This window comes from Poeciliopsis prolifica, unplaced genomic scaffold, assembly GCF_027474105.1.
Source record: "Poeciliopsis prolifica strain line A6 unplaced genomic scaffold, Auburn_PproV2 SCAFFOLD068, whole genome shotgun sequence".
NCBI classification, from domain to species: Eukaryota; Metazoa; Chordata; class Actinopteri; order Cyprinodontiformes; family Poeciliidae; genus Poeciliopsis; species Poeciliopsis prolifica.
In genome coordinates this window covers 230,704-250,958 of record NW_026562443.1, presented here as the reverse complement: position 1 = coordinate 250,958, position 20,255 = coordinate 230,704, and the positions used below count along the sequence as shown (strand labels likewise).

The following is a 20,255-nucleotide window of genomic DNA, read 5'->3' as shown; positions in this document are numbered from 1 at the left end:
TGAAATCCACCTTTAGGATTTGATGCCATTCTTGAGTTTTTGAATGCATTCACCTTAGTAGTCAGGGTGAGGTCTCTTAGTTGATAACTCAAGAAAGTCTCTGAAGTAAAAATTAAAAGCAAGATTTTTCAGCATTTACAGAATGTTTTCATTGCCTTGTTAAACATTTATGTGAAATAAATGGTCCCTTTCAGGTCTTAAAATAAAATTAATGTGATGTCACCTGATCAAAAACAGTTCAAAATACTTCAGTTGATTCATAGAATAACTTTTGACAACAAATATGATATACACATAGACAACATTGCCGTTCTCCTTTATTAACAAAAAAGTCCATAATGGTCACTAAAATAACTTTAATCTAACAACACTAATAAATGATAAAAAAAAATTACTGAAAATCAAACAATGAAAATTAGACATTGATTTTAAAAGATGGTTCAACCTGTAACTTAATATTTTGTTGCTCAACCTTTTGAGGCAATCACTACCACCAAACAAATTCTAGTCAGAGAGACTTCTTCACCTGTCCATAGGTGCTCTGGTCCTCTCCTCATGGACAAACTGCTCCAGGTGTCTCCAGTTAAAGGGCGCCTTCTCCAGATGCTTCAGCTCCTTCCACATATGTTCAACAGGATTTAGATCAGGACTGATAGCAGGCCTTTTGAGAATAGTGAAATGTTTTTCTCTTACCCATTCTTTGGTGTTTTCATTTTTGTTCTGGGTTGAGACCCATGACCTGCAACTGATACCAAGCTTTCTGACTGTAGGCAGCACATTTTTTGCAGAATGTCTTGACAATCTTGAGATTTCATCGTCTGCTCCACACTTTTAAGACACTCTGTGCCTGATGCAACAAAGCCTCAGAGCACAACTGAGCCGCTTCCATGCTTTACAGTGTTCTGTTAAAGCTATGCTTCGTTTTTGCATCTGTGAACATAGACCTGATGTGCCTCGTCAAAAACCTTCAGTTGTATCACAACTGTCCAAAGAACCATTTCCCAGAATACTTTGTGGCTCGCCACTATGCTTTGTGGTAAATTCCAATCAGAATTTGTTTATGCCTTATTTTCCGTTTTGATTGTCTCCAATAAACTTTACTTTGGATTAGTCCCTTATTTCCTTTTTAATCTCATGAGACAATTAGTTACTGTCATACAACAAGACGATGATTTTAAATGCAACATCATATGTACAACAAAATGACTCAAATGAGAATAAATGCTTTGTAATAGCATATTTAAAATTTATCCTAAAATTTATTTAAAATCCTTACAGGATTTTAGTAAGGATCTGGTGTGTGTGTCCTGAAAATAGGATAGTAGAAAAAAGTGTCTGCAAACGTCAACAATCTGAGCAACTTTTCTAAAAGTACTGGTTTAGTGTTGTTAAATTTTAAGAAAACTTTGCATTGGGTTGTTGTTAAGAAAAGGTCAGGTTACCAAACTATTCTTCTTTCTCTGTTTGTGAGGGGGGGTTGTACACAACATCCCTCGCTTTATTTGACCCAACACACAAATCCCAGGCAGAGATTTCATACAATGGAGTGAAAACAATTGTCCCCCCCTGTCCACCTTGTATTGTCATTTAAGATAGTTTGTCCACTTTTCTGAGAAATCCTTATATTCTGTGTGTGCGTGTGCATGCGTTCCCAAGTGTGAGTCTCATAAGTTGTTCCTCACCAGACTGGGGCTGCAGCAAATAACCTTGAGTGTCAGAAATGCTGTCACACACACACACTGCCTGTGTGTTACTCTGATCTTTTATACATATTTTGCATCTTACCAACAGTAACTTCATTTTTGAAGGACCTTTTTTTCTTCCCTACCACTACATTAATAAAAATTTGATAAAGTCACACAAAGAAGACTGAGACTTAATGTTGCTAATCTGTTTGATTTAAACAGTTTTTGACATGTTCCCACAGCTCTGTGGGTTTTTTTTTGAATAACTAAAAAGATTATTTTGTTATGTCACTTGTTGATCTGAGCTGAATTGACCTCAGTTAAAAACATAGCAAGTTCAACTTTTCAAGTAATGTTACGTCACAGGATTAAAAGGGTTCAAAATTACCATTGTGTTAATCCTATAATGTTATTAAAAAGAAATTACATGTTTGTCAAATTTAACATGTAAATAACTTGGCTACAAGTGACATTGAAATCTTTGAAATCTTTCTGTTGGTCCCTCAGTTTCCCTCAGCAAAGTGCATCTTTCTGGGTCATGACAGAGTTAACAATACATTGTATTGATGATCACTTTTAGTCCACATCAATTCACAGGGACCTCATTCTGCTTGGTCACATTATAGTTATGATGGACTTCCTTTATCACCAGGGGCTGTTGAACTCTCTCACAGTAAACCCTTTGGAGGATTTCAGGATTGTTGCTTGATCAACAGAAAATAACACCATAAGGTGCATGTTAAAATTAAAATCTATTAAGTCTACAGGTGGGGGCTCTAGGCAGTCTGCCAAATAGAAAGAGTGAGCAGATTTTTTGTTTTGTTTTTTCACTGAAGAAAATGAGTGAATTCTTAAATTACTAAAACACTATATGAAAGCCCTTTGTGTGAAAAAAGATAAGCGCCTGAAGTCCATTTTGAAAATTGCTGCAATGAATCATAAAGCTTTAAATTATTCGACTGTTTGTTCAAAGACTCATTCTGTCATCCTGTTGTCCAAGGCTCATCCATCTGGATTCAGCAAACTAAACTAGACCATATGCCTTTCACATTTACACTTGCATTAAAAGTGTGATTTTTTTCTTTCAGGCTGAAGCTTCCACTGGCAACTGGATAGAAAAAGAACAAGAAAAGAACAGGAATGCCTTCCGAAACATTTCACTGGTATGGGATTCTTTTCTTTACTTGTGTAGTGCCAGGTGTAATTTTGAACATATGTAGACTCTTCCAACGTCTTCCAAACACACCATCAGACTCAGACATCAACATACCAGTAAATTATGTGCCTTACATATTTATTCATTTAAATCTATTAAGTCTGCAGGTGGGCAGTCTATGCAGTCTGCTGGACAGTAAGTTCGAAGATTGAGTTGAGGATGTAAGTGAGATCAAACAGTACTTTCAGTGAGGACAGACCAGATGGACTGCAGGGAGGAATGATCAGTCCTTCCTTTAACCTTTGTGGGCATCTATACCAGATGATTAAGTTTATATTTCAGTTCTACAGAGAGATTTCCTACCACATACACTGACATGCCAAACCTGAGTGTTCTTTTCCAATATGGCCTGATAAAATAAAAACATGCATTTCTGGTCAACCCCAAAGATCTAATTTCCCTTTGTGATTGATAAAGAATTTTTAATTTTGAAATTAATTTTGAATCCTCAGTATAGGTAAAAAAACAGTTTATCCTGTAGGTGGGAGCACAACATATAAACATAAATTTAGCATCTGAATAGGTCATCTAAGTGAACACCCAGATATCTAGTGGAATAGACCTGACTGATTTTCTCATCATGAATTAAAAGTGAAGAGGTGTCACCTCTTGACTTGAGGGTCAATCTGCATCTCTTCAGTTTTCCTAGAATTAATAATGAGTTGGTGGTCATCTCACCACTGAACAAAAAAACTGAACTTCATAAAATACGATGAGGGGTTTGTGTTTTCATACAGTAATATGAAAATAGTAGTACTAGAAAATAAAATAAAAAATGATTTGTGTAGGTAGTGAAGAGGATATATGAACCTGTGAAGTGCACAATTCAGAGACTGAGATCCAGACAAAAGTCAGGGAGCAAAAACAATCTTTAATACATCTGCAGACGGAGAGCAGGAAATACACTGCATTAGGCACAAATTAGGATCCGCTCTGACGAACCCAGAGTTGCATAGTTACTTTATTCATCTCTCTTTACTACCGAGGCGGAGACTCAATCTTTGAAGACCAAACAAAAGAAACAAAGGAAAACATACGGAACCTTGTATGCTCATTCACTGTAATGTCTATGGGATGTGAAAACTAAACACTCTATCAACATAGAGGGAAGGCCACGTGAAAAACAGTAAGTTCTCAAATCACTGTCTGGGGAAGTTCAGCAACCCTGGGAAATTTACTTCAGTAGACACGTCTTGTTTCATTAGTTTGTACATCTTTTCCAGCTGCACAGAAAAACACATTGACTGTGATTCAAAAAACATTACATTTATATGATACATAAAGGAACATCATTTAATACGAATAAAACTACTTCACAATTTCACCCTTTTTTTCTTTCTTCAAAAAACAATAAAGTGAATGAAATCCATAAATGTTAAAATGAATCAAACGATAAAATGAATAAAATGATTAAATGAATTAAGCAATAAAATGAATTAAATCATAAAATTAATCAAATAGTAAAGTGAATGAAATCATAAAATGAATTAAATGATAAAATTAATTAAATCATAAAAGGAAATGACAATATCACAAAACCATCAAGAACACAAAATCAATAAATGATAAAACAAGGGAGTATAACATAAAATAATAATGTAGTAATGCTACAAAACAGTGTGAGAAACACAAAACATCAGGTCACCTTTGCCATCAAATAATGGTTGAGAACATAAACATCATTGGAGTGTTTCAGCAAGTGTTTTGACCTCTTATGACATTAAACAAAGCAAAAACCTGGAAGCAAAAATTTTACTTCAAAGATAAAAATCAAAAGGAAGTGTCAATTTACTTGTACTTGGGATAATGAGAAAATCTTGGTCGCTGCAAAACAAATTCAACCTCAACATCACCATGGAACTGGGCCACAATTGTAGTTAGCGAAGCACTTCAGACAGAATCAGAAACGGACAACTGCACAGAATCATTATCCAACCGGGCATAAGTATGCACAGTTTCCTGCAAGGGGGTGTTGAGAATATAAGTCTAGTTAGCATAACTATGGAGACAGTTAACCTTTAGACGTATGAAATATTAGATATAGCATGAACATTTAGAGTAGATTTCAAGTTAGGGAAACTTAGATAAAGATCCAAACTAAAACAACTGGTGACTCTTGGAACTTGCATAAATTTCTTAGGAGGGTTTTTTGTTGTACGTTGCCAGTTAGATAACAGAAACTGGAAATGGTCCAGACCAGTAGTCGCATCATTAACCTGCATCCTATAAATAGAAACTGGTAACAAGAGTGTTACGAGTGCACACAGGCCAGCTGAGTTTTTTGGTAACCCATCAAATAATCTGCCATCACCACACCACCACCAAACATCGCTTCTGGAAATTGGTTTAAAATCTGCTGGCACCCGAATTATATTTGAACAATTTTGTGAATTGAGAGTTCCTAATTTAATAATGCATGTGAAATTAGTCTTTGCTACAGTTTTTGAAAACACTGGTTTTCTAAGATCAGTTTTACTGAGAGGGTAAACACTGTCCCACTGGCTACAATGGGAAGATGGATTAGTTTTAGTCATGACATCGAGAACACATTCAAGCGGAAGAAGGGCCAGGATTATCCTAAGCAGGACCCGGTCCCATGCAGACAACACAGTCAGTATTAGAGACATTCGCAGCACTTTCAGCCAACAATAACCAATTATTTGTAGAAAATTATATACCTGTCATTACTCTGAACCAGTCATCAGCCGAGAGTTTGTCCAGAACAGTAATACCTGCGGGAGAATATGGTGAGTAACATCCCCCCCTCACAAATAACAAAAAGAAATTGTGGGTCCTTCCAACAGTTTGACAATATGGGCAAAGGTGAGGGTGGTATGATTGAACCTTTCGCTGTGTTTACAAGTCCTTGCGTCATTTTAGCCATCGTGAAAAGTTTCATATGGTGTCAGATGTAGGGAGTTGTTCCCCATTTCGGCATCCAGATGTTTCCCTCATCTCGTAGCAGACCACGTCCTGGTCTGCTACGAGTGCAGACCAGGACGTGATCCTAATCTCATTCCTCATGTACCACTTACAATTTTTGTAGTTCTGTCCGTTACCTGATCCAGTACTGGTGTTCAAGGCTGATCACGGAATCAGGAGGCCAACTGAAGAATCAGGGGGCACACACCTGAATGCCCCCTTTTGAAGCCTGCTTTTCTCCACACGATTGTATCTCACGGTTGATAGAGCGTCTGCTCATGTTGAGTACTGCTGGACCTTCTGGGACTGCATGCGTGTGATCTGTTGTAGCCGCATTCCGGATTGGCAGGAGGTACTAGACGGCTAGAGCCATTACCACACATATTAAGAAGAAGCACCAGCAAAGTATGGCATCCTTAATCCACGTCGGTGTTCTGTGACGCTGCCTCGGCCCATCCATGTTCTTAATGCTGCCTCAGCTAAGCGTGGTCCAACCTACTGAGTGAGCTGTGTTGGCAACTCTATTTTTTCAGAGGTGCTTGATGGAACCTCATTCTCTAGGCTCTGGACTGGTCCCGCAGGATTTGACGATGGAACCCATAGGATGTGAACTTCTTACAGTGACTGGCGTGAACCCAGGTGGACCCCTCCACGACCTTAAGAGCTGTGTGTGCCGTCAAAAGCACTTGAAACGGTCCCAGCCAGCAGTGGGAACGCCAGTTCTTCCTCCTGAAATTTCTAATAAACACAAAATCTCCAGGCTGTAGGTTATGTAATGGTTTGCTCACGGGTGCAGGCTGCCCTCCTTGGGCCTGTCGTCTTTAATTGATCTGTTAGAGAAATTCAGTAGTTAATCATGTTGTCATTACGTTATCAAAATAATTCCAGGTTTCATCGGTGGTCCCATTCCGGTGTTTGAGCAAACAAGATTGTGTTTTTATCTTCTTCGCATGCGCATATTAGTTCAATGTTTATTAAACACAGAACATGTAGACAAACATTACATGTAAAACATTCGCTCCAACATGAAACAGACACAAACAAACATTGAATGCCATAAGAATTCAGAGTCAGTCAAATTTGCATTACAGTCAAATTTTTACAGTCAGTCCTCATTTTATATACATATTTTCTTAAATTGAAATGGCCAAATTTACATGAAGCTTCAAATAGAGAAAATTACTTTTAACAACATATATCAATGTTTAAATTCAACTCTAATGTACAGGATCCTGTTTTAAAGTTTAACTTTATCTACACATACAGAAGAGATCTCAATATAATTTAGTATTACAGCACCTAATTTATCAGGTTTCTGCTGAAGCACTTTATTAATTAAAAAAAAAACAGTTTTGTTATAAATAATAGTCCCTGGACAATTAAAGGTATTTTAATCTAAGTTCAAATTTATCACAGCTGTATGCTATAGGAATTTCCCTCTGTTCAATTTAAACGCAACCAAAATATAATATGGTATACCAATGCGTATATAACGCAACCTATCTCACAGCAGATAGGTGCTCAAAATTAGTGTGACACTGTGGGAAGCGTACAAAATCAGATTAGAATACCACGATGTCTCGAGATGCCATAACAGCTCTTTCTGCACTTGCCACTGCACGCAAACATTGTGACAGGATCTAATTTGAAAAATAGGCGACCAGTTTCAATTTATCACCATGTTTTTGGAGCAAAACAAAAAAAAAAAACCTTCTCATCTAACCATCTCTATAAAACATTCAGGACAGATCGGGAAAAATCCCAGAGTTGGAGTGTCTGCAGGTGTTTTTTCAGCGCTTTGAATGATGTCAAACCAACTTCAATTCACATTTTACTTCAATCCTATGTAAAATGTGTGAGCTCATTAATAATTCAATAATCCTTGTATTGACATACTCCTCTCAGAGGGTGCTCAATCTCAGCATAACTTGGAATGAAATGCCTACAATAGTTGTTTTTTTTTAAGGGAGAGGTAACGCCACATTCGTTTCAATCCTTGAGATAGCTCTTCCTTTGGGGGAAATCACATGACCCAGGAAAGTCACAGAGGGCTGCACAAACTGCAATTTGCTTTTTCTAACTTTAAAAAAAAAAAAAATCTTTTTATAGCCAGTTTATGCCAAGAAATCAAGTAATTTTATGCTTTTAGAAACACTCACAGATCATGATTGGGAGCTGCCAATAATAAATCATTAATATACTGCAAAAGAGCTGTCTGTGGTGCGAGTTTCAAATGTGAAAAATTGTCATTTAATGCTTGGTGAAAAATGGTTGGACTCTCATAGTAGCCCTGACAAAGTCTTGTAAATGTGTAGAGTTTATCGTTAAATTGAAAAGCGAACCAGAACTGGCTTTCTGGGTGAATTAGAACACTGAAAAAAAACATTTGCTAAATTAATGACTGTGAAAAACATGCTGCCTGTTGGAATTTGTGACAAAATAGTGTATGGATTTGGAACAATAGCTGCTCTGGCAATGACAGACTTGTTATCTTCTCTAAGATAAAGAACAAACCGCCACTCAACAGGTTGATCAGGAGCACCAAATTGTGCTCCTGATCAACCTGGAAAAATAGGTGTCCTGAATGTTCTTTCCTAAATTATTCTTTCCACTCGTCAGGTTTAAGAGTGTGGGTCCTGTCCTTAGCAGGCTTATACTATTTTAATAACAAATAATTAAAACAATACTCTTAAAGAGAGGCTGTTATTAAAAAAAATATATATATTGTTTTCGTTTTATATCATGTTATGATATTATAATGTTATTTTCTCATCAAAATTCAATTCAGTTGAATTCCAAAATACTTTATTGATCCCAGAGAAAATTTTTATATTTCTGTAACTCAAATTAATTATTTTCAAAGAGTTATAGCAGAAAGAGATGACTGGGCAGGAAGGAGCTCCTTTAGCAGTGTATATTACAGCAACTTTGTAGAAGCCTCTGAATGAAGACACTCTGTTTTTCTTGGAGAGTCGAGTTCTCAGGGTTGTCTATAATTTATAATCATGTATAATCTTTCTTTACATCATTATCTCAAGAAATAAAACATACCCCAAGTGTTGCTTTGACTCATACATGCATGTTTGAGAAGTCCTCGAATCTCCATGGCAGCCATTCGGCTTGTCTAAATTCAACTACTCTTACAACGTGCTGCTTGTTTACCCAAAGTCTCTCTATGGAGCTGGAATCTTCAGCCAAACTCCTTTCCCTTTCAGTGCCTTCAGACTAACAGAAGCTATTGGCAAAGCCTAGAGTTTGTTCTTAGCTCAGCCTAACCTCGAGGCTAGTGATTGATTTTCATATTGACTACAAAGTTTTGGTTTTCACTCCTACTCTCAGGTGTCCTTTTAATTTGCACATAAACACACCTTCCTGGTCTCTCATGTCTTCAGCTTTAGTTCCTCTTAATGTCCTTCTGCACCATTTGGTTAAGCTAGAGCTTGTGGACACTCTGTCCAATTCAATTATTAGTTTGTCAACCACTTTTTGGGAATTTGTTTGGTTTTACTAGGTGACTTTTACTGTTTTGAAAACCACTCATTGTCTCTCAATGAGAGTCATCTTAATGACTATAATCTCCTTGTTGTGGCATATATTTAAATTTACGTATTTAGTGATTTTATTAATTTTGTCATCTTAACTGAAACATCTGAGAGCCTTCACTGAGGAATTACAAGCATTCCTATCATTAAAGCACAGAAAGGGCATTTGGGGATTTTCAAATTCTCCTCTTCATGTCACTGACAGGATGAAGCGAGGTCTTCTCCTCCACCTTTTAGGACTGCACCTGTCCAGGCCCAGATTACTCAAGCCAGAGACAAAGAGATCAGTCAGCGACCCTCAGCCCGGCTACTCCAGCCCAGTTCCAGTGTACCCCTTCCTGGTCCAACTCGGCTGCTTCAAGAAAGCTTCCACAAGTCACCAAAGTCCTTCCCTACCTCCCAGCAGCCCTTCTCAATATCTGCCAAGCATATCTGTGCTGCTACAAAACATCATACATCTCTCAGTACACTCCAACATACCTGCCAGAGCACCCCTCACCTCTCTGGCCCAGAGCAATACTCCCATTCACACTTCACTCAGCATGCTGGCCACTTCAACCGGCTCACTTCAGGACACCAAACATGTCCGGGCTTCCTGAACCATCGGGACTCCTCCATATTTGTTCAACCAGAGGCAGCAGTCAAACTTTCTTCTCGGTCAAGCTCATATGAAAAGTCATCTGCTTTTTCAAAGTCTGCCTCCTCCTCTAAAGAAGCATCTCCAATGCCATCACCTCATCCATCACCACGTCCTTCGCCGTGTCCTTCCCCATGTCCCTCTCATATGATACCTGCCTCTCTATCATGTAGTCCAGACCGGCCATGCTCACCTGCCCTCACCCACAAAATCATCATTACAGACATGAACCGGCTGTCTGCAGACTCCAGACAACAGCAAAGAGGTATGTCACCAGTGTTAGAGAGAGAGCATTTGCTCAATTCGGTCTATTTATATAATCGCAGGTAACAATAAATGCTGTTTTAAATGAGTAAATAACCAAATCAAGCTATGCATAAAGATAGATTTAAATTTGATAAAAAACATAGTTATAAGATAATGCTGTAAAATTTTGCATTATTATCAGTTAGTCTTTCATGGTAAATAGTTATCTATGTAGAGAATCTTAGCTGATTGTATTTTGTGGTTAACTTTTCAGCAGTCCCTCAGACAGAGTAAGTATGTTGTGCTTCCAACAATGAAGGACTGAAGAACTAAATACAAGCTGATATGATAAACAGATTTGACAATGTTGCGTTAACTCTAGTCCCAGCAGCAGTAGGAGATTTAGGAAAGAAACTCTGTGATGTCTTGCAACTGCAGTAATTTTGGAATGAAAAAGATATATGTACTGTTTCACAGATTCAGTACCTATGCTGAATGAATCCTGGTTTGTTCAGTTTCTTCAGAAGAAACCTTGAAACTATGTAGATTCCCCAAGATTTCTTTGGCTGCCACTCCACCAGTGGGCAAAGATAACAGCTGATGCTCATTCCAGATCTGATAGACATAGCTTCACCAAGTCATGCCATCTGAATGTTGCTAAAACCAGAAGACTCCCCAACTTTCCACAATTGAGCTGCTAGCTCCTGCTAAATACTCCATTTGTTCATAAGTCCCGAGCTGAGAAGGAGATTCTTGATACAGCTGTGATCAATGCCAGCCTCTAACAAGAAACAAGCTTCTGATCAAGTGCTCCAGATGTTCCTGTACCGCAGGTGAAGCTGCAGCTCTCTAATGCTGTTCACCATTGTTGAAACTCCCAAGCTAGCCTGATCACGACCCCTCTGTAAGCTGGTTGCAGACCAGAGCTAAGAATATGCACAGATCCACATGTATAGATCCACAACCAGCGCTGCAGCTCTACTGTGGAACTAAGCCACCCACATTCTCACAGGACCTAACCACTCCTGACAAAGACGTCACCAGTTTAATCCTTGAAGTGTAACTGCCCACTTTTTCAAAATCTGCAAGGGGCAGGGCTATGCTTTCAGAGGGTGGTTAGTTAGACAACAGACATGGCCGACTGCATGATGAGGAGAGGGGGAGAGTGGGACTGTGATCAGGACGAAAGAAGCACTGTTGTCAACTTATCCACATTCATTTCTATATTTAGCGATTTTCCAGACTCCTTTAGTGACATTTTTGCAAAACAGCTAGTGATAAATCTAGCCACGCTTTTTCTGTGTTGTTATAGAAAAAGTTTGTAGCCTGTCTCTCCTAAGCAAGCAATGAGAGTGGCCGCTAGCTGCCATTAGCTTCTATTGCTCCCTCAGCTTTTCAGCCAGTCTCACGCAGTCATTCTACTCCTTGTCCACATTGCTTTGTAAAGCTGAGTAATCAGTGCTTGTCAGTCACCATGGCAACACTTGCTACTCCTGACTCACCACAAGGCAGGTGGAGGGGAAAAAGAGATGAGAAGAGAGGGAGTGCTTTGCTTTTATGCCCAAAGTGATGACATGGTACCAAACTGTGCTGTTGCAACCAATGGGAAAATTCATCTGCCTCAGAACCATTTGACCATAGACTTATTCACTGTGAGACTGAAAACCATAAGCACACGCAAGGAGTACAGAGAGACCAGCAAGGAAAGACTGAAAGAGAGGGAATAGGGGCACAGTATGGGGGCTGTGGGGGCCTCCACAATTTATTTATTTATTTTTTGTTCATAGAAATTAAAAAATAAATTTTGGCCCTGTCAATTACAAAATTAGCCATATTGTATTTTTGAGTACTTACATTTATACTGTTTTTAAGCTGTATAAATTTTATGTTCCCACTCCCAGACCCAAAAACATACGTCCATATTTTCCCTGAACCCCCCTGGATCTGCATGAAATGGTTTGTTCCTCCAGAAGACACAAGCGACTGTAGCAGTTACAATGCTATTTTAAAAAAAATTATAAATTCAGGTTTTCAAAAAAAATACAGAGGGATCGAGAGAGAAAAAGGCAACCGTGTCAATTTATAACCCAGTTTTTCTCTGAGGTGAGTAGACTGTGTGAGATTATCAACCATTACTGTTTGCCACCATTTAACTAGCATCTGATGAATTAAAGAAAAAAATTTACCAAGATATTCATATAGTTAATGTTTTTGGGGGTGTTAGGGGGTAATACTGTTCTCATGGGGAGCTTTATTCAGTAAAATTTGATTTATACTGTAATAGTTCATGACTTGAAAATTATACTGACCATCATTTGCATTGACCATTTAAAAAAATCTGAGAAAATATCACTGGCATAATAATTTGGAACACAGTGTAAGAGTGTGAACCCATTAAGGGTTATTTTAAAATACATAACTTTTTATCCCATTTTACTTGAATTTTCCTACAAGGTAAGGTACAGGTAACTCGAGATGCTAAAATCATTTTAAACCTCCCACATTCTAAAAAATAGGATTTCTACCAGCATAATCCACCATAAATCTTGTCATACATTTAATTTTATTTGCAGTGTTTCAGATTTATTTGATTTTTGTGGACCACTTGAGACATTATTTTGTGAGTGGCAACATGCTCTCAACCTGCCATTTTACTACTCTGACTATTTAAATTATCAACTTGGTATCTGATGAACAGATTAAGAATACATTTTCATAAAGGGTTAATGATTTCTATTTTAGTCAAAATTTGAAAAAAACATTACTTCCTTGGAAAAATGTTTAGTTTTTTCTCATTTCTGGTATTGCTGTATGAATAATAAAATACATATTTGGGTGTAAACTAACCTGAATTACACAAACTATTTAGTAAATCCCAATTTCTTCATTTAATAAAACTGGATTCTCAGTAGTATTATTTATAGCATCATTTTAATTGTACTATTTTTACAGTTTTTACTTCTACTAGTTTTAGTTTAATCATTTTATCTTTTTCTCAGTAGTTTCAGTTGTGTGTGTAACTAGCTCAGTGAGTTGGCTAAATAAAATATTTTAACTGTAAAGTTTAATTAATTTTGTTGTCTGTGTCATATTTGAAGCAACACGCCTGACCCACATGCAGGCGCACAAACAAGGAGAAGCGATTTGGAAAAATGAAATAAGTTTATTGGAACAAAAATAAATAGAAATTCTGTGATGTATCTCGGAGGGGGTCTTGGGTGAGGGTCGTCTCCGTGCTAAATACGGTGAGAGATGAGGTAAGTGAAATAATACGGAAAAAAATCAACAGAGTACAGGAACGGGCTTACTGGTAAGGATGTGGTCTCCGCTGGGAGGAGGGGGAGTGACTGACAGGTGGAGGGGTCCGGTCCAGATCCGAGGGTTGGCGTCAGATGGGTTTGCCGTTGGAGGGCAGGCAGGTAAAGAGCGGGTCTCGGCCAGTCTCGGCAGTTCTTGGATCAGCTTCACGGTCTCAGGAAGAACTTCTCCGCGGCTCCGCGGGAGATAATCCTGTGAGAGAGAAATTTCAGAATAGTCTCTAGTTGCTTGCAAACACGCACAACAACACCGACCAGGTTCAGAGGGGGCTCTGAGTACCATTGAAGGATAACACTCAAGCGCTGGAGAACCGCCTGCCTCTCTCTTATGCTGGCTGCGATGATGCGATTACGCACAGGTGCGCGGGATCCACCCTCCAACGATTGCCACCCTCTGGCTCCATCTGGTGGAAAGAAAAGGTTCCCCACCCAGCCTAACTCCAACACCCGACAGTACCCCTCCTCAACGGCCGCCACCTGGCGGCCCGGCAGAACCAGAAGGGAGAGACGATCGAAAGTCAGAAATGAGAGTCGGATCCAGGATAAACGAACCGGGCACCCAAGAGGGCCGGCGGCCGTAGCCCTCCCAATCGACGAGGTATTGCCACCCGCGACCTCGCCGACGGGAGGCCACGACCCGGCGAACAGTGAAGGCCGGGTGCCCATCAATGTCCCGGGCGGGAGGAGGGGGCTCGGAAGGAGGGCACAGGGCACTGGTAAGGACAGGTTTCAGTTGGGAGACATGGAAAGTCGGGTGAATACGCAGAGAAGACGGCAGACGGAGACGGACAGTGGTGGGGCTGAGCACAGATTCAATCTCGTATGGACCTATAAACCTGGGTGAGTTTCCTCGACATAGATTTCAGGGGAATATCTCGAGCCGAAAGCCAAACCTTTTGTCCGGGGATGTACTGCGGTGCAGGTCTCCTTTTCTGGTCAGCGTAACGGCGATTCTGTTCAGCAGTGCGGTTAAGGCAGAAACAGTTCTCCAGACGTTTCTGCAGCGGCGAATGTGGTGCTGAACAGAAGTGACAGCAATCTCTTCTTCATCGGACGGGAGAAGTGGGGTTGATAACCTAAAGAGACTTCGAATGGCGAAAAGTCTGTAGCTGCAGAGGTATGTGTGTTGTGCGCGTACTCAAACCCAGGGCAGAAACTGGCTCCAATCCGCCGGATTGGTGGATGTGAAACACCTCAGGGTAGATTCGAGTTCTTGATTTAGTCTCTCGGCTTGCCCATTAGATTGGGGTGATAACCGATGTTAAACTGATTTTGGCTCCGAGAGCAGAGCAGAACTCTCTCCAAACTTGAGAAGTGAACTGGGGGCCGCGGTCCGACAGGATCTCCTGTGGGATTCCATGTAGTCTGAAAACATGTTTAATGAGGAGTTGTGCAGTTTGGGAGGCTGTGGGGAGTTTTCTGAGAGGGATGAGGTGGCAAGATTTAGAAAAACGATCAATAACAGTGAAGATGGTGGTCATACCTTTGGAAACAGGGAGTCCTGAAACGAAATCAATGGAGATGTGCGACCAGGGCCTTTTAGGTATAGGTAGTGGCTGGAGGAGACCGGCTGGTGGACAATGTGATGGCTTGTTTCTGGCACAGATGGGGCAGGCGAGTACATATTCCTTCACATCCTTATGTAAAGATGGCCACCAGAAGCGGCGACTTATCATGGCTGTGGTGCGGCCGATTCCAGGGTGTGCAGAGAACTTAGCTGTGTGTAGCCAATGGATGAGGCGAGCTCGGACAGCTGATGGTACGAAGATCCGCTTGGCAGGACCGGTACCTGGATCTGGTTCGGTTTGCTGGGCCTGACGAATTATGTCCTCCATTTCCCAGGTCACAGAGGCGACGGTGCAGCTTGGAGGGAGGATGGTGGTTGGGATCTTGTCAGAGTCGTCTGGTGAGTGCAATCTGGACAGTGCATCTGGTTTAATATTTCTGGAACCGGGGCGATAACAAATGGACAAATTAAACCTTGAAAAGAACAGAGACCAGCGGGACTGACGGGAATTGAGTCGTTTGGCTGACTGGAGGTAGGACAAGTTCTTGTGATCCGTCCAGATAAGAACTGGATGGTCCGCGCCCTCCAGCCAGTGCCGCCACTCTTCCAGAGCCAGCTTAATGGCCAGCAACTCACGATCGCCCACATCGTAGTTGCGTTCAGCTGGAGACAGCCTGCGAGAAAAAAACGCACAGGGGTGAGTCTTGTTATCTGAGTCGGAAAACTGAGAGAGAACCGCCCCCACCCCGTGTCGGAGGCGTCCACCTCCACAATAAACTGCTTAGGGTCTGGTTGTATGAGGACAGGTGCTTCAGAGAACAGAGACTTGAGATATAGGAAAGCCTTCTCAGCTTCGGGAGTCCATCTGAACGGTGATTTAGTGGAGGTGAGGGCGGTGAGGGGGCGAAGCTGTCTGGCTATAGTTGCGGATGAAACGCCTATAGAAATTAGCGAAGCCCAAGAATCTCTGCAGCTGTTTGCGGGTCTGCGGCACTGGCCACTCCAAGACCGCTCTTATCTTATCCATCGCTGGTCGGACCTGCCCGCCCTCAAGAATAAATCCCAAGAAGGTCACAGACTGTTTGTGGAATTCGCATTTTTCTGCCTTCACAAAAAGCTTATTCTCCAAGAGACGTTGCAGGACCATCCGACGTGCCGTTTGTGTTCAGTGAGGTCTCTGGAAAAAATAAGTATGTCATCTAGATAAAAAAACGAAAATGTTTAGAAAATCACGGAGAACGTCGTTTACTAGGGCTTGAAAAAATGCTGGGGCGTTGGATAACCAAACGGCATAACTAAATACTCGAAATGGCCTAAGGGGGTCTTGAATGCAGTTTTCCATTCATCCCCCCGGCGAATACGGAGCAAGTGATAAGCATTTCGGAGATCGAGTTTTGTAAAAACCGTGGCGCCATGAACTGGTTCGAGAGCGGAGGAGAGGAGTGGTAAGGGATATTTGTTTTTGACAGTAATCTGATTCAGACCACGGTAATCAATGCAGGGTCTTAGTGTCCCATCTTTTTTCCCGACAAAAAAAATCCCGCTCCTAAAGGAGAGGATGAAGGGCGGATGATTCCTGCCGCCAAGGAGTCATTAATGTACGTTTCCATGGCTTCGCGCTCGGGCCGAGAGATGTTATAAAGACGACTGGAGGGCAGAGGGGCTCCGGGGAGGTCAATGGCACAATCGTAGGGTCGATGAGGGGGAAGTGACAGAGCTTTGGTTTTGCTGAAGACCGGCGCTAGATCCTGATACTCAGCAGGAATAGCAGACATGTCGGGAGGGTCAGCCTCCTGAGCAACTGCCGGCGGAGAACTCGGCGGGATAGCGGAGCGGAGACAGTCGGAGTGGCAAAAGACGACCAGGATTCGATATGTAAATCTGCCCAATTTATATTAGGGTTATGTTTCTGAAGCCAACTAAATCCCAGAACCGCGGTAGAGTTGGCTGATGGAAAAACAAAAAAGGAGATTAGTTCGCTGTGGTTTCCGGAGATAACCAGCCGTAGTGGTTTTGTTTTGTGGGTTATTTGCGGGAGGATCTTTCCATCCAGGGCGGTAACACGGACGGGGACCGGGAGGAGAACAGTTTCAATTGCCATCTGTTTAACCAGAGTGGAGTCTAGGAGATTTTGCTCGCATCCAGAATCAATTAGTGCAGACAAACTGAGGGGTTCATTACTGATAAAAAGGAAGGAGAAGACGAGGAAACTTTTTTCACATTTTAACTGGCCCGCCAGTCTCCTCACATCTACTGACAGGCCTGGGCTTTTGATCGGAGAGGACAAGCGGCGATGTAATGGCCAGCCGATCCGCAGTACAGACACAGATTGGCACTTATCCTCTTTCGACGTTCCTCAGCGGACAGCCGAGCTCGCCCGATTTGCATGGGTTCTGGTTCCGACTGAATCTGTGAAGGAAGTGGAGAATGAGTAGGTGGAGACAACGGGGAAAAAGGAACTCTCACGGAGGGAAGTCTCCTAGTCTTTTCCTTATGTCTATCCCTCATTCGATTGTCAAGCCGAATAGCCAGGGAAATTAGGTCATTTAAAGTTCGCGGTTCATCTATGGTGGCTAATTCGTCCTTTAATGAGTCGTTAAGTGCGTGAAAAAACACACTTTTCTGGGATGACTCATTCCAACCCGAGGAAGCAGCTTTGATTCTAAAATCAACTGCAAAGTCTGCCACAGATCTGGAACCTTGCTTTATATTCAAAAGACTTCTTGAACTAGATGTGCTCTCCGGCTCTTGATTGAAAGTCTGTTTAAATTCAACCAGGAATTCATTGAATGAACAACCGAAGTTGGTTGGATCTTTGAACCTGGCCTCTGCCCATTCCAGAGCTCTTCCTGTCAGGTGAGAAATGATGAAGGAGATTTTTGCTCCGTCATGAGCAAAACTACGTGGGGAGTGATTGAACGCTAGAGAACATTGTAACAGAAATCCACCACACCGATTGACTTCACCTGAATACTTCTCTGGATTGGGCGGACGGGCCTCAGAAAACCCGGAGTGGACTAGGGGAGTGGGTTCTGGAGCGGGTGCTGGAGCTGGACCGGGATCAAGAACAACCGGAGCTGCTGCAGCCTCAGCGCCCTGTTGAAGAGCCCTTTGTAACAGGTTAGCCAGGTGATCAAGTCGCTGATTAGTCTCACTTTGCTGATTCCCTAAGATTCTTAAAGCGGCTTCATGTGATTGGATGAGCGTATTTTGTTCGGCCAAAGATCTCCTTAATGCGTCTGCTGGGTCAATGGGTTGGCTTGAGTGTTCTGTCATATTTGAAGCAACACGCCTGACCCACATGCAGGCGCACAAACAAGGAGAAGCGATTTGGAAAAATGAAATAAGTTTATGGAACAAAAATAAATAGAAATTCTGTGATGTGTCTCGGAGGGGGGTCTTGGGTGAGGGTCGTCTCCGTGCTAAATACGGTGAGAGATGAGGTAAGTGAAATAATACGGAAAAAAATCAACAGAGTACAGGAACGGGCTTACTGGTAAGGATGTGGTCTCCGCTGGGAGGAGGGGGGGAGTGACTGACAGGTGGAGGGGTCGGTCCAGATCCGAGGGTTGGCGTCAGATGGGTTTGCCGTTGGAGGGCAGGCAGGTAAAGAGCGGGTCTCGGCCAGTCTCGGCAGTTCTTGGATCAGGCTTCACGGTCTCAGGAAGAACTTCTCCGCGGCTCCGCGGGAGATAATCCTGTGAGAGAGAAATTTCAGAATAGTCTCTAGTTGCTTGCAAACACGCACAACAACACCGACACCAGGTTCAGAGGGGGCTCTGAGTACCATTGAAGGATAACACTCAAGCGCTGGAGAACCGCCTGCCCGCTCTTCTTATGCTGGCTGCGATGATGCGATTACGCACAGGTGCGCGGGATCCACCCTCCAACGACTGCCACCCTCTGGCTCCATCTGGTGGGAAAGAAAAGGTTCCCCACCCAGCCTAACTCCAACACCCGACAGTCTGTGTTTATATAGGAATTCCATGTTCAGATAATGTCGGTTCTGGACTTATGCCTTCCTTTATTATCCTAAAAACTAGGCAGAAAAACTGGGAGTAAAAACAGAATGAGAACATGAAGTTCTCATTGTGAAGACAACATGATGAGAAAAAGTGGTCAGTTCCCTGCAGTCTGAACCTATACAATGATAACTTTAAACTTATCGCAAGAAAAGCAAACCCACACAAATTATTAGCTCATCAGAAAGGTAAATGTACTTCAATAACATCCTATTTCAGAAAAATAAATTCTGAGATAAGGTAAAAGTGAATGGGAAAAGCTTGTTTACCTCACTATTCTAATTCACCCTAAAGCTGTTATTTCAGGTTACATCATCCACTGCGACCATTCAGGTTCTTCAAAATCTTACTCATACATTCAGTTCTATAGACCTTGCTTTGTGCAGTGGTAATCAGTCATGTTCTACCTGAATGGGGATATCTCTAAACTGCTTCACAGAGTTAAGAACATGAAATTGGCCAAAATCTTGTCATATCATGTTCAAAGAGTTTCTTTCAGTAACTGCAAAACTACAGCCATCAGTTGCAAATGCTAGACTTGACAGAATGCAGCCCGACAAGTATCAGTTTTCTTGCAACTACCAAGTCCAAACTAGGTCATTAGATTTACCCAGGAAGAGAGTTATGATACATCTAGAGAACAGATCTCCCTGCTCTGGAGTCCAGTGACAGCAAAAGTTACACTTTTGCATTTAGCACTTAATGTAATGAGGATTTAGCTACTTGGCCAAGGAAACCTATTCCATAAAAATCTCTGCACCTTTTTCTTGTGCTAATCTAAAGGCCACATGAAGTTTTATCAGTGCATCTAGTGAATCTGCAAGTTGAAGATTTCTGCTTAATATGTTCCTCACTATCTGCTTACTCCGGTCTGTAACTTTACGAGGCTACAAATTTGTTACTGACATTCCCAGTAACTTCCATGTTCTTATAATTAACAGATGTATGGGGATGGAAATTTCATATATCGGCCCTCCAGTCATGAAAGACTGACCTACAAAGAGCACAGAGACTGAGATCAAAACTCTGAAATACCCCAACCCATTGCATGAATCCATTTTCAGTTTCTGAAGAGATCATATTGGAGAATCAGAAGGCGCAAACTCTTGATTATATAAATAATACTCAGAGCCATATCCTTTACTCCCAGCCACGACGGGT

The 20,255-nt window shown here is 41.5% G+C and overlaps 1 protein-coding gene across 1 annotated transcript in view; it reads left to right on the top strand.

The window, feature by feature from the left end:
* Positions 1-20,255, top strand: part of whrnb (whirlin b) — a 68,938-nt gene that overhangs the window by 40,101 nt on the left and 8,582 nt on the right. Inside the window, exons 8-9 of the mRNA XM_055020511.1 lie at positions 2,774-2,848; positions 9,571-10,267. Coding sequence (XP_054876486.1) covers positions 2,774-2,848; positions 9,571-10,267 — 772 coding nt within the window. The remainder of the gene's footprint in view (positions 1-2,773; positions 2,849-9,570; positions 10,268-20,255) is intronic.